General features: G+C 33.1%; 1 protein-coding gene across 1 annotated transcript in view; it reads right to left on the bottom strand.

The window, feature by feature from the left end:
• Positions 1–14,183, bottom strand: part of LOC132753605 (HEAT repeat-containing protein 1-like) — a 48,720-nt gene extending 34,537 nt beyond the window's left edge. The window contains exons 1-8 of the mRNA XM_060744091.1: positions 14,165–14,183; positions 8,761–8,908; positions 8,322–8,538; positions 7,287–7,431; positions 6,820–6,927; positions 1,746–2,000; positions 1,072–1,163; positions 460–720 (exon numbers count right to left, since the gene is read on the bottom strand). Coding sequence (XP_060600074.1) covers positions 460–720; positions 1,072–1,163; positions 1,746–2,000; positions 6,820–6,927; positions 7,287–7,431; positions 8,322–8,538; positions 8,761–8,908; positions 14,165–14,167 — 1,229 coding nt within the window. The 5' untranslated portion in view covers positions 14,168–14,183. The remainder of the gene's footprint in view (positions 1–459; positions 721–1,071; positions 1,164–1,745; positions 2,001–6,819; positions 6,928–7,286; positions 7,432–8,321; positions 8,539–8,760; positions 8,909–14,164) is intronic.
• Positions 14,184–14,630: the final 447 nt, after the last annotated feature.

Genomic DNA, 14,630 nt, shown 5'->3' with positions numbered 1-14,630 from the left:
TTGTAAATATCTACCATTGCAAACAATGCAATGATACATCTACATCTTGCATCTACATAAAAATAATACTCGACTTTTATTCAAATTTGTTTGTTTGATTTGTTTATACATGTATGTCTATGATATATATTTGGTACATAATATTTAAATAGTATATCTTGACAAAGGACCAACAAATCCTACCCATTCCCAAATGAAATAATAAGTATCAGGAAAAGAACAAAATAAAATCTGCCCAATGACTGAAAATATCCTCCAAGTCTCTCTGAAGGAGTGGTTACGATAGTTGACTTATTGCTTGCTCACCATAACTTTATTATCTAACAATTGGACCAATAATTTAACTGTGCTTGAAATAATACATCAATGAGCATTAGTGGTTGCTCTCAATCAGTAGATTTCAAATGTCACCATTTGACCTTATACATGTAGGTGTAAATAAATATTAACTAAACATACTATGCAGCCATTTCTGCTGTGTCATCTGGAAGACTGAGAGTAGACAAGAGTCTGTGTAACATGGACATATATTCCTTCAAACCTCCAGATGACTCTGATGCACTGCTCTCTCCACTAGTTGCTATGCCAACAGCATGTTTGAAGGCTGCAGGAATCAACAGATCAAGGAAATATGTCAAGAACTGAGCTGCCTCAAATTGTGTGTAAAGATGACACAAAACATCCACGATACCATGATGCTGACATATGTACTTGAAAGTCCTGAAAAAGGGGGTTAAAATTATAGCCAATCAAAGATGATGAGTGCCAATAACTTGTCAATTCTAAATGGAAATAAGACTATGTTGCCTTTTCAACAATAAAGTTATATTGTTGTTTTCCGAATACTTTCTCGCCACAAAACATAATGTATATAAAAAAAAATAATTCAAATTAACAAGAAAAATGAACTTTAAAATGCATATACAAATGGCAGATATTACCAAGTAGAAAACAATAATAAGTTCAAGTTTCAAAATGATGCCATGTGGCAAACAAAATACTAATATTCAGCTACATTTTCATTGCATATGAATGGAATAAACAAAATTTACAAAATAAATAGAGACTTACTTTTTAGTGATACCATAATTGGTGACATCTTGTGTTTGAAACATCAGAAGCATGCAGGACATTGCTTCCCCAAGCAAGTCTTGAATCATACTCTAAAAATAAAACATTCTGTTATCACAAAGTGTATCCAAAACTAAAAATTGTCAATATTTATGACAGAGCTGACAGTTTACAGAAATTCTTCTTAAACTTTAATCTCTAAACCCTTAACATGCAGTATTTGAGTATTGGAATTGCCCTGCTTTGAATCTGGAATAGTCTTTTCAAAGTTTATCTGATTTCAGTTTCAAAATAATAAACTTAAGATAACAACAGTATACTATAGAGTCTGGTCAGACTGCAAGCAGGTGCACTTTCGGTCTCAGCAGGGTAAAGGTTAATTTACAACCAGTGTTTTCATTCTTATCTCAGGCAAGAGATGTGCCAATGAAAACAACTGATTTGGCCAATGGCATATTTTTATCTACAGGCTGAAAATACAATCAATTTTAACAGTATTTCTACCAATGATATGGATCGCCAATGTGTTAATAATTAAACCCTGTTTACTGCATGTCATTTTGTATGTTATATATCTTTTTGTAATTGTACTTTTGTTCATGAATATATATCGAATAAATTCACCATTTTGCCAAAATATTCTTTATGCGCTATTATTAAGTTTTCAAACAAACCTTGGCTAGAACACGTTGCAGTGACTTGACAAGATCGGCTTTAAGTTTCATCTTGTGAAGAAGCTGTGCTAGGATCATGTACGACGCAGCCTTGTATTCATGGACACCTGACATCATTCCTGTTGTAACATGGGGTAATAAAGTTGATACAATGACCTCTGATTCGGACGCTGTGTCCAAGACTCCTATCACCGTCGTAGCATAGAAGGAAAACAATACTCTACATTTGGGCTTCTCTCCTTTTTCTGTTAAAACCTATATCACAAATTATATTTAAATGTAAATAAATTAAACAAGAGGGCCATGATGGCCCTGAGGTCGCTCACCTGTATATAGGCCCCCCCAACCCCCACCCCCCCCCCCAAACGTTGCAGGGCCAATTTAACCAAAGGGCTTTTATTTGCACAAACTTGGTAGACACCCATAAGAAGATGTTTCATGCTAAACATCTAAGCTCTAGCTCATTGGGCTATTTAAAAGAAGATTTTTTTTAAGTTTTTACTATACACATATAGTTAAAAACAATGACACCCCTGGGGCCGGGCCAGTTATGACCCCAGGGTTTTTATTTGAACAAACTTTGTAGACACTTACTAGAATATGTTTCATGCCTAATATCTAAACTCTAGCTATTTGGGTTTATTTCAAAGAAGATTTTAAGTTTTTGCTATACACATATAAGGAAAATCAATGACCCCGGGGCGGGGCCAATTTTGCCCCAAGGTCTTTTATTTGAACAAACTTTGTAGACACTCACTAAAAGATGTTTCATGCTTAATATCTTAACTCTAGCTATTTGGGTTTTTTCAAAAAAGATTTTTTAAGTTTTTGCTATACACATATAAGGAAAATCAATGACCCCTGGGGCGGGGCCAATTTTGACCCCAGGGCTTTTATTTGAACAAACTTGGTAGACACCTATTAGAACATGTTTGATGCTAAATATCTTAACCATAGCTCTTTGAGTTCTTTAAAAGAAGATTTTTTAAGTTTTTACTATATGCATATATAGGGAAAATCAATGACCCCCGGGGCGGGGTCAATTTTGACCCCAGGGCTTTTATTTGAACAAACTTGGTAGACACTTATTAGAACATGTTTCATGCTAAATATCTTAGCTCTAACTCTTTTGGTTCTTTAAAAGAAGATTTTTTAAGTTTTTACTATATGCATATAGGGAAAATCAATTACCCCCTGGGGCGGGGCCAATTTTGACCCCAGGGCTTTTCTTTGAACAAACTTGGTAGACACCTATTAGAACATGTTTGATGCTCAATATCTTAGCCATTACTCTTTGAGTTCTTTAAAAGAAGATTTTTTAAGTTTTTACTATATGCATATAGGGAAAATCAATGACCCCCCGGGGCGGGGCCAATTTTGACCCCAGGGCTTTTATTTGAACAAACTTGGTAGACACTCACTAGAAGATGTTTCATGCCAAATATCTAAGCTCTAGCTCTTATGATTTTTAAAAGAAGATATTTAAAGTTTTTTCTTTCGGTTGCCATGGCAACCAGAGTTCTGCATGGAATTAAATTCTTTGAACAATTTTTAAAGGTGACCACCAAAGGAACATTCCTGTGAAGTTTGGATGAAATTGGCCTTGTGGTTTATGAGGAGATGTCATTTAAAGTAAAAGTTTACGGACGACGGACGAAAAGGGATCACAAAAGCTCACCCTGTCACTTTGTGACAGGTGAGCTAAAAACTAACAAAACAATCATAAAAGAATTACTAGAAATTACAACTCCAGTAATAGTAACTGTTTGTTAACATAAAACAAAAATAAGACATTCAAAAAAGACGTTTTCCAGAGTTTTTATATACAGTTAACTCCGCTTATAACGAACTCATTGGGACATTCAAAATCTGTTCCTTATAGGGTTTCTTAACCGGACAAAAATCATAATCGATCATCGAAAATTATCAAACAACCCTTTTCGATCAATCATTGATTATATAATCGAAACATTTACAATAACAAAGCATAAAATGTACAATGTTCATATCATGCTTTATATTTATAAGAATTCGATTTCTATGTAACCACCACATTATCAACTGAAATAAATAAGTTTAAAGATATACTATGCTCATCCTTGAGTAAAATATGCTTATCAAATAAATTCATTAAAATCTATAAAATTATTATGTCTCACTTCCAAAAAAGCAATGAATAAACTATTTATGGGAACAAGTTAAGTTGGTCCTTTCTTAACAAAACTGCCAGTTTTTTTAATGACACAGTTCTTTATATCCGGAGTTTCTTATAAGCATATATCGAATTAGTTCTTTATATCAAGAGTTTTTATAGCGAACAGATTTACATATAACAAACTGATTGTTTACCATCGTCCGCCATTTTGAAGAGCATTTGATTAAGAGAAAATAGTCATTTAGTTCTTTTATAGACACAATACCCGAAAGGATACGTTTTGGAATTTGAAAATCCTTTGCTATTTCAGTTTTAGTTTTACTTTCTTTTTCAATGTCTTATAAAATATCATATTTTATTTCTAAACTCAGTGCTTTCCGTGTTCTTTCTATGATTATGAGTAAACGAGACTTTCGATTTTTCGTTCTTTTTATATTGAATATCTTCTATTATATTTTAAGGGTGACTTTTACTTATGAACGATATAGATTTCTTTTAATTTCAATCAAACGTACTTTGTTGTTTTCAATGGATTAGCAAGCATGTGTGATTATCTTGAAAACCGATAGTTTTGAGTTCGCTATAAAAGTGTAATTTTATGTACTTTTAACTGAATTGGGACTAAGAAATGAGTTCCTTATATGGGACAATTCCTTATAACCGTGTTAGCTATAACCGTATATTTTTATATTAAATAAAGAAGGGCAAAATTCGGGCCAAAATAAATTGTTCCTTATAACCGGAAGTTCACTATAACCGTGTTCGCTATAAGTGAAGTTTACTGTAGTCATATAACCCAAATTAAAACTGTTCAATAGAATTTCTTTAAACTTGGCATGTTATTAGAATTTGAAAGCAGAAACATTTTAAACTGAAACTAAAAATGTGTCCATAGGACACGGATGCCCCCACACGCCACTGTTCTGTCAATCTTATGACTCTAGGTCAAATATTTTTTGGACTACATGTGCCACAAGTTGAAAACTAAAAATCAACAAAGGGCCATAATTCTGTTAAATTTGGTTGCAGCAAAAATTCCTTCCTTTACTACCATCTACACATTAAGGTTGTTAATCCCTGGAAGTTTAAGCAAAATCTGCCATCCAGTTTAAGAGGAGTTGTGTTCACAAAATTTCTACAAAGTATATAATGAAAAAATCAACAAAGGGCCATAATTCTGTTAAATTTGGTTGCAGCAAAAATTCCTTCCTTTACTACCATCTACACATTAAGGTTATTCATCCCTGGAAGTTTAAGCAAAATCTGCCATCCGGTTTAAGAGAAGTTGCATTCACAAAATTTCTACATAGTATATAGTGAAAAAATTAACAAAGGGCCATAATTCTGTTAAATTTGGTCGCAGCGAAAATTCCTTCCTTTACTACCATCTACACCTTAAGGTTGTTCTTCCCTGTAAGTTTAAGCAAAATCTGCCATCCGGTTTAAGAGGAGTTGCGTTCACAAAATTTCTACATAGTATATAGTGAAAAAACCAACAAAGGGCCATAATTCTGTTAAATTTGGTTGCAGCAAAAATTCCTTCCTTTACTACCATCTACACATTAAGGTTGTTCATCCCTGTAAGTTAAAGCAAAATCTGCCATACGGTTTAAGAGGAGTTGCGTTCACAAGATTTCGGGACGTACGGACGGACGGACGGACAAGTGCAACGCTATATGCACCCACATTGTGGGGGCATAAAAAAATTGGGGTCACCATTCTCATTTTCGAGTCATCTGCCCTTGAATTGGACTTTTTCGTTAAATTCAAGGGCAGATAATGAAGTTCTTTTAAATTTTGCCAATGAATGAAAAAAGAAATGAACTGAACATTACTATCAATGCAGTATCCTCATATCATGATCTTTTGATTATTTAAGGGTGACCTTGACCATTGACCTACAAATCTTGCTAATTGCCTCAATGTGCCCACATTTTTGCTTAATTATTTCAAAACCTATCAATGATAAAATTATGGACTGGACAGTTTCTTCTGACCATAATTACCATTCTTTCATCTTTATGTTAAAATCTGCAAAATGTTCAAGATCTTATGTCACTTACATGCATACATGCCATAATTTTTACACTCATTTCCGGGACACTTTTCATTTGGAGATGGGGCATTGATCAGCAAACGTATATTTTTTTTTAATTTACATAGTGGCATACAACCTATACTGTATTACCGGTATTTACAACTTGCAAATTTAATGACACCATAAACAAAAGACAGAATGTCAATATTTATTAACAGTTTTTCTATCTTTTTTAAGTATTTAGGCATGGTTAATTCAATCAGTCACAGAATAGAATAAAGCTAAGTTAAGTAATGACAATTAGCCATGTCGTTTACCTGAAACTTTCGCTGAATCTTGTAGATTTTATCACCTCAAATTTAGCGGTAATTTTCACGGTGTTTGACCACTAATTGCCAGCAGGGGGATTAAATTTATTCTGACCAGTTTTTAATTACAGTGTATGACACCTTCGCTCAGGAAGCCACATGGGATAAACAATTAATCTTTTAATTGATCAAAATATTGCCGATAATTGTTTGTTGGAAGGGGAACGTAGATATACCAATCAAAGGATTAGTGTCACCATCGCAATGCTGTTAGGGGATTATCGTTCGCTATTAGCTTTCTAGACTAGTTAATTAAAACTTGACAATAAAATTATATAAAAATGTAAAATTTCTTGCATCAAAGTAGATTATTTTAGATTTTTTTTTTACCGGGACATAAATCATCTCCGGGACACCTTCGGGACAGACACCTTATTTCCGGGACTGTCCCGGGCATCCGGGACGTTATGGCATGTATGCTTACATGACTTTAATAATATGTCAGTTTTATGACTTTAATAATATGAACAAGTTCAATATTTTTATAACAACAAGTCATCATAATAAGAAGACACTTTCCTTAACAGCTGTTGGAACCATGTCACAGACAAATGAGAGGAATGCTACATCAGTGGCACAGTGGTTCACTAAAGTCATCCGAGACAAGTGTACCCCAGATTTCTGAATAAGAAAAACCCAAACGCATCATTAGAAATATCACATAACTAAATTAATACAAATATTGATAAGATTTCAGTTACATCAAATAAGTTTCTTTCTTTTTTTTCTTTTTTTAATTGTCAATGGCAGTCTTTCTGACAAAACAATCATTCTCTTGTATCCTTTATTTAAAAAATTTTTCAAACTAGATAATGTACATAACCTGAAAAAAGTGTCTTATTCAGAGAATTATTGCTAAATAAATGCTAAAAAGTACAATAAAAGGTTCCATCCACTTTTATTTCATGACAAAAGAAGTAGGTTCAATCACTTTAAAATACTCAAAAATATTTTTATATATATAAACAGGTTTTACATACTTGTAAAGGTTCTAAGAAGTCCCATTTTGAGGCTGTTTTTGAATCAAATTTCACCAGTTGTAGAACTCTAGCAAAGATTTTACTTTCATGGTAAGGTAGGAAGCATAATAACAGCACATCAGTGTTGTAAAAGTGGATATGAAACCTGAAAACAAATAATAATTATCTAATTGTACTTAATTGAAACTCAGCAATTCTGTTACTTTGCAATTCATTTCAGCTATACATGTATATGTTTACATATACAATTATTTGAGCAAAAGGAAAAAAAAGATGACTCCAGTGGTTAGCTCCCAGCAGATACTGATTCCCAAGTAGATAAAATAACTACATTCAAGCTTAAACAAATAATGCTAATCCAGTTTCAAAATTCATTTTATAACTACCGTCATGGTAAAATATAATTCTTAAAATTTTATATAAGTACTTCTGTACCAATTTTTTAATTTATATCTATTACTATAGTTTGTATATGTCACTGTTCCTAAATACCTTATCACAATATTATACACCCATGAATAGGCATCTTAAGAAGTGGCTTTGATTTAATAAACTCAAAAAGTAGTCAGACAAAATTCTTCATTAGAATTTGGAAATTTGGAGTTTTTTAATTGAAATATTCATTTTTGATGACCAACATGTACTGCATCATTCTGCTGTCTGTTTCTTTGTCAACATTGTTTTTGTTTTGTTTTGTTTATCCATTTGATGAATAACATGAACATTGTTGTTAAATGTATTCATTATTCTGTCCCCGTGGCATTATGCTCATTTACCTTATATTAATAAATAGCTAAATAATATACGATTTAACATATTTTAGATAAATTGTCATGTTGTTACCATGCCTGTAACCTGACTGACCAATAAAAGAGTATTGTATTGTATTGTATTGCACTGTATTGTACTGTATTGTATTGTATTGAACTGTATTGTATGTACTGTATTGTATTAAACTAATAACAAAAGCTAGTTCCAATGACAGAGTTGAGACAGAGCATTAAATAAATTGTGCTAGTTAAACTATTGAATTACCTGTGAATTAGCCATTCAATAGCTTTATGTGCAGGTTTAAGGAGACAATAAGGTGACACATGTATCAGAAACTTTTGTATGGTCTTGTCTAGTTTTGCATTAATCTCCTTTGTCTGCACAGATCTCTCAAACATCAAGGAGGAGTCTCCAAATAGACTGGTCTCAAATTCACTGAAGTCCTCATCAATAGTTTCCAACTCCTCCAAACCATTTAAACCTGTACAAAAATAAATAATTGTAAAAGGAACTAAACATCCACTTAGTCCACAATGACATTTTTCTATATTAAGGCGTCTATATACTAGTTAGTTAAAAAAAACAGACCTGAGTGGTAAAAAAAACTTCAAGTTTTCATCACAAACTAGCTACAATGAGCTGTAATAAGTTGTTTTAAGGATGCCTTATTTAACTCATAGACAAATGTCCTTAACAGTCTTACCTAATGCATAAAATGTCTCTCTGTCAATAGATGCTGCCTCTTTTGGATCAAACAGTAATGAGGCTTTCTTTTTATCTTCACCAAGTATAGTCTGTGTGTGAGGAACAGCTAGACGCTGAAGTTGTTTTGCAAGAGAAGTCATCTCTGTCTATAAAATATATTTATCAAATATACTTGCAATGCAAAATAAAACAATCTATTCAAGAAATGCTTATTGTGTTCAATTATTTCCTTTATACGCAATATACACAAGTTAATGTTATTATATGAACAAGGCAGTCTGAAGGACAGCTAAATCCCCTTCCACAGTGACATGAATGTGTACTTCTTCACATTTAACAGACCATGACCTTGATCTTGTGCTATGTATATCATAAGCATATAGTCTCATCATAGTAGTTACTTGTGCCAACCTGGATGTTGGGTTGTGCACATCATGTCATTATGGTGATCATTTCTGCCAAGTTATTTCAAATTTCTTTAGCAGCTTAAAAGTTATGAAGCGGACATGAAATGTAGAATTTTTAACAATTGACCTTTAAGTGTGACCTTGACCTATGGAGTAGCAACCAAATTATTGCACATTGTTCATAATGATGATCACTTGTGCCAAGTAATTTCAAAATTTTATCAACAGTTTAAAAGTTATAAAGTGAACATGAAATGTAAACTTTTTAGCAATGGCCCTTTTAGTGTAAACTTGACCTTGGGGGTAGCAACCCAATTATTGCCCTCTACTCATTGTCTCATGATGGTGATCACATGTGCCAAGTTATTTAAAAAACATATTCAGTGGTTTAAAAGTTATGAAGCAGATATGAAATGTAGATTTTTTAACAATTGAATTTTAAGTGTGACCTTGACCTATGGGGTAGCAACCCAGTTATTACTCTCTGCACATTGTCCCATTTTGATGATCACTTGCAGGGGTTTTTTTTAGGAAAAGGGGAAGACGCTGGACGCTGGTAGGGAGGGGAAAAAATATACGAAAAAAGTGAATTTGGGGAAACTTTATTATGACGTTATTTATACTATATACTTAACTACATAGTAGAGAGTTACAACTATATCTTTTTCCCCTTAAAAACTTTATCATTATGCAAAATATTCTTTGCAGTATAACATATTTTCTTAATATGTATGGTGGTGAATGGTTTTTATACTTCTATTTTTATATGAAATTTAATACAGTATAGGTATAATAGTGTATCTGTGACACACTTTAGCTCCATACTAGTCATTTTCATAATAAGAAGTACAAAATATATTACTTTACTAAAAATAACCAAGAAAATGACAATATTTTGATAGCAACTGATTTCCAGAAATAGTACCGTTCAGTACGGGATATAGCCAAGAAAAAAAAATGGCTGCCTCCATGTTGAGACAGTACTTGAAGTTTCCTGCAATGTTTTTGGTTATTTTGAACTACAATTGGTGGTTTATCCTGCATAAAATGAAGAAAAATAATATTTTAAACCATGTAAATATTAAATCTGATCCAGTTTAAAGGAAAAATAGAATTTTTTGGGGGAAAAAACTTGGCTATTTACCGAGGGGAAGACGCCGACTATCGGTGTCAATTTGTTAGTAAAAAAAACCCCTGACTTGTGCCAAGTTATTTCAATTTTTTACAGCATTTAAAAGTTGTGGAGTGGACACGAAATGTAGACATTTTAGCCATTGACCTTAAAGTGTGACCTTCACCTTCTGGGAAGCAACCCAATTATTGCACTCTGCACATCGTCTTATAATGGTCATCACTTGTGCCAAGTTATTTCAAAAAAATTTCAGCAATTAAAAATTAGGAGCAGACACAAAATGTAGACTTTTTAACACTTGACCTTTAAGTGTGACCTTGACCTAGGGGGTAGCAACCCAATCATTGCCCTCGATCTTCACATCATCATATAATGGTGATCACTTGTGCCAAGTTATTTAGTGGTTTAAAGTTATGGAGTAGACATTAAATGTACACTTTTTAACACTTGACCTTTAATTGTGACCTTGACCTTGGGGATAGCAATCCAATTATTGCGCTCTGCACATCTTCTCATAATGCTATTACTTGTGCCAAGTTATTTCAAAAATTTTTCAGCAGTTTAGAAGTTATGGGGCGGACACAAAATAAAGGTGTTACGAACAGAAGGAGGGACGAGCTCAAAGTTTGGTATTAATGTGATCACGGATTTATATTACAGGGATCGGACACTCCCAGTTAACCCTATATAAATGCTTAAATATCTTGTCGTGTACCCGATAAAGGTACATTGATCGATAATTTATCGGCGCTAAGCGAAAATGCCCGTTCGCAACGGATACCTTCTTTACAAAATACCATATAGCTTTTCCATTTATTATCCAATTTTTGAAATTTAAAGTTTATTTTCAAGGAAAATGCTTGTTTAATTCAAATATCAAATTTATTTTTTAAAGATACAGACTATCTGTCCGCAACGACGATTAAGAAATTAACTTGACGAAATCCGCGGTAAATTTACATTTTTTATATAAAAAGCAGGTATTTGAAATTTATTATTAAGGTAACATAATAAATTCAATTTCAAAATTAATAAAACAAGAGCACCGCTAGGCGGAGCATTATATGCCCGAAAGTGTTTTTTTTTTTTTTTTAGAAAAGATGAAGCATTTGTAAGACATGGGACTAAAATAAAGTATTACCTCCTTCAAATAACAATCCTCCTTTGAAGTTTCAAAATTGTGGTCCAAATGGAACTTTAAGTTATGTCCCAGAAACTGTTTTCAATTCTAAGGTAAAAGTGACCTTGACCTTTGACCTTGTGACCCCAAAATCATTAGGGGTCTTTTATCCAATATGGACAATCATACTATGAAGTTTTTGAATATTGTGGGCTAAATGGAACTAAAGTTATGCTCAAGAAACTGTTTTCAATTTCTAAGTAATAGTGACCTTGACCTTTGACCTTGTGACCCCAAAATCAATAGGGGTCTTCTACCCAATATCGTCAATCATCCTATGAAGTTTGAACACTGTGGGCCAAATGGAACTTAAGTTATGCTCCAGAAACTGTTTTCAGTTTTAAGGTCATAGTGACCTTGACCTTTGACCTGTGACCCAAAAATCTAAAGGGGTCTTCAACAAATATGGACAATCATCCTATGAAGTTTGAACACTGTAGGACAAATGGAACTTAAGTTATGCTCCGGAAACTGTTTTCAGTTTTAAGGTCAAAGTGACCTTGACCTTTGACCTTGTGACCCCAAAATCAATAGGGGTCTTCTACCAAATATGGACAATCATCCTATGAAGTTTGAACACTGTGGGCCAAATGGAACTTAAGTTATGCTCCAAAAACTGTTTTCAGTTTTAAGGTCATAGTGACCTTGACCTTTGACCTTATGACCCCAAAATCAATAGTGGTCTTCTACCCAATATGGACAATCATCCTATGAAGTTTGAATATTGTGGGCCAAATGGAACTTAAGTTATGCTCCGGAAACCAAATTGCTAACGTTTTCAGTTTTAAGGTCATAGTGACCTTGACCTTTGACCTTATGACCCCAAAATCAATAGGGGTCTTCTACCCAATATGGACAATCATCCTATGAAGTTTGAATATTGTGGGCCAAATGGAACTTCAGTTATGCTCCGGAAACCAAATTGCTAACGGACGGACGGACGGACGGACGGACGGACGGACGGACGGACGGACAGACGGACGGACGGACGCCAGGGGGTATAACATAATATGTCCGAAATTCTTTCGGGCATATAAAAAGAAGAAAATAGAATTTGAATGTAATTGTTGTATGTGCGCGGTCTTTAACTACAGTCCATGGCATGTGTGGTAAGAAAATGATTCTGAAGCGGATATATATAAATACAATGGAAATCTATTTTCTTTATTAACATTTATAAATGAAATTGAAAATAAACAACTTAATTTGTATAGTCCTTTCTTTGAAAAATAATGAAAATAAACATATGACAAATAAATCATTTGACGTGAATTGTGAAGGATAACTATGAAAAAAAATCTGTTTAAAAAAATAATATTATAAAACAGCTGTTCAGTATGCCAATAAAAGTTTCTTCCTTGCCAATGTAATGAATTCATCTATAAATGAACGAATGTCTAGAATGATCTGAAAATATATTTAATACACTAATTAGTAGAATATATACTATATTTATACTGATATACAGGTATATCAAATAAAAAATGTACAAATCATTTGGAAATAATTCACAGAAATAAAGACACATTTCCAACATGAATTTCTTTAAAAGTATTTTAGCAATCAAGAAACATTTTTTTGCAATGCCACCATTAAACCATGTAAAAAATAATTATCTTAATCTGAATCGCGGTAATAATTTATGTTTGACGTAAAAGGGCGTCAAAGTGTAGAGAGTATGCCTAAACAATAGGCGAATATTTTTTAAATTAGGTGCTTTTTAACTAAGCGTCGCAGCGTTCTATCGGCATATTTTCATATATTAATACTTTAGCTGCACAAAATAATACTGTATCAATACATTCGTATGTGTATAATTTTTCACAAAGCTGCAATAACACCACATACTCTTGTGAAAATATGTCATATTTCACACTCCGAACGTTCCGCCATCTCATTCTGTCCACCTTAATCCGATTCCGCGCATGCGCGCGACGGGACTTTAAGCTAAACGAAAGTGTCCGATCCTTGTAATATAAATCCGTGATGTGATTACTCTTTTGTTCTCCCTTTTATTCTTTAAGCCAGGTAAACAAAAAAGTAGCCACATCAGAGCTTACTGAATTAATTACCTAATTCATCCATAGCCCCCTAAGTATCTATATGTTTGTTTGTACAGACAGAATACGACAGAGAAGTGATCCCTATATGTCGCCAATACTCTGTAGAGGCGACACAAAATGGAAAGAGCTGACATCAAAAACAATTAAATGACATTTCACAAAGCCATCCTTTCAATCAAATTTTCAAATTTCAGTGAAAATTCTCATTTACAGCTTTTTGGTAAATTTTATTTTATCCAGTTTACAACTGTTACAGAACTTGTTGAATAATGCATTTACATAATGCGGAAACAATCGATTAAACACAAGAAAAAATGGCGAATTGTTATGGGGCGAATCGTCTGTATGGCGAATTATCAACCATAAAGCAAAACTGACACAGCGTTATTAGCTTCATTTACATGCTCAGACATAAAATGCATTTAATTATAATCCTATATTCCCGTATCCCATGTCATTCACGCGTCCGACAAGGAATTTGATGGTTATATCCAAAAAATATTTCTTATCCGAAACATACCACAGTAAATGAATAAACAACTGATAAATTGACATTTGCTGTTTTAAAGCTTCAAACTTTTATGTAATGAGAGGAGTTTTATATTACAAACGTTTAATACCATGCCTTTAAATTGCGTTTTACTTTACAAAGACATGTTCCACAAAAAATGTTAAATGTTAAAATATTACACACGTGTTGTCAGTTTTGTTTACAAGGCTATTCGTACTAAAATCAATTCGAACGAATTGAGGCTGAACACCGCTAAAACAGTTAGAGCAGCTTATAACACACCGGTCTCTCAAATATCGTCAGACACAATGCCGCTTATAAATGATGTTTGTAAATATTAACACCGACAACTTAACACTTAATTATAACAAACAAAATCATTTTTTTTGTTTTATTCAACATAGACAGATAATACAACTTCAAAGAAAATAAAAATCAAAGCACTGAAGGCGCTGAATTTGTTTGGGTCTCAGAATGTCAGAAAGGTGAAGGTTGTGAGATTATAAACCAATTTGTTTTTGTATAGTGCCACCAGTGCTTCCCAGCGTTTTAATTGTAGTTAATTGGCTTTAAGA

The sequence above is a fragment of the Ruditapes philippinarum genome, unplaced genomic scaffold, assembly GCF_026571515.1.
Source record: "Ruditapes philippinarum isolate M1 unplaced genomic scaffold, ASM2657151v2 ctg1246_1_1_1_1, whole genome shotgun sequence".
NCBI classification, from domain to species: Eukaryota; Metazoa; Mollusca; class Bivalvia; order Venerida; family Veneridae; genus Ruditapes; species Ruditapes philippinarum.
Note: the sequence above shows the minus strand (reverse complement) of the source record. Positions and strands in the feature narration are given on the sequence as shown.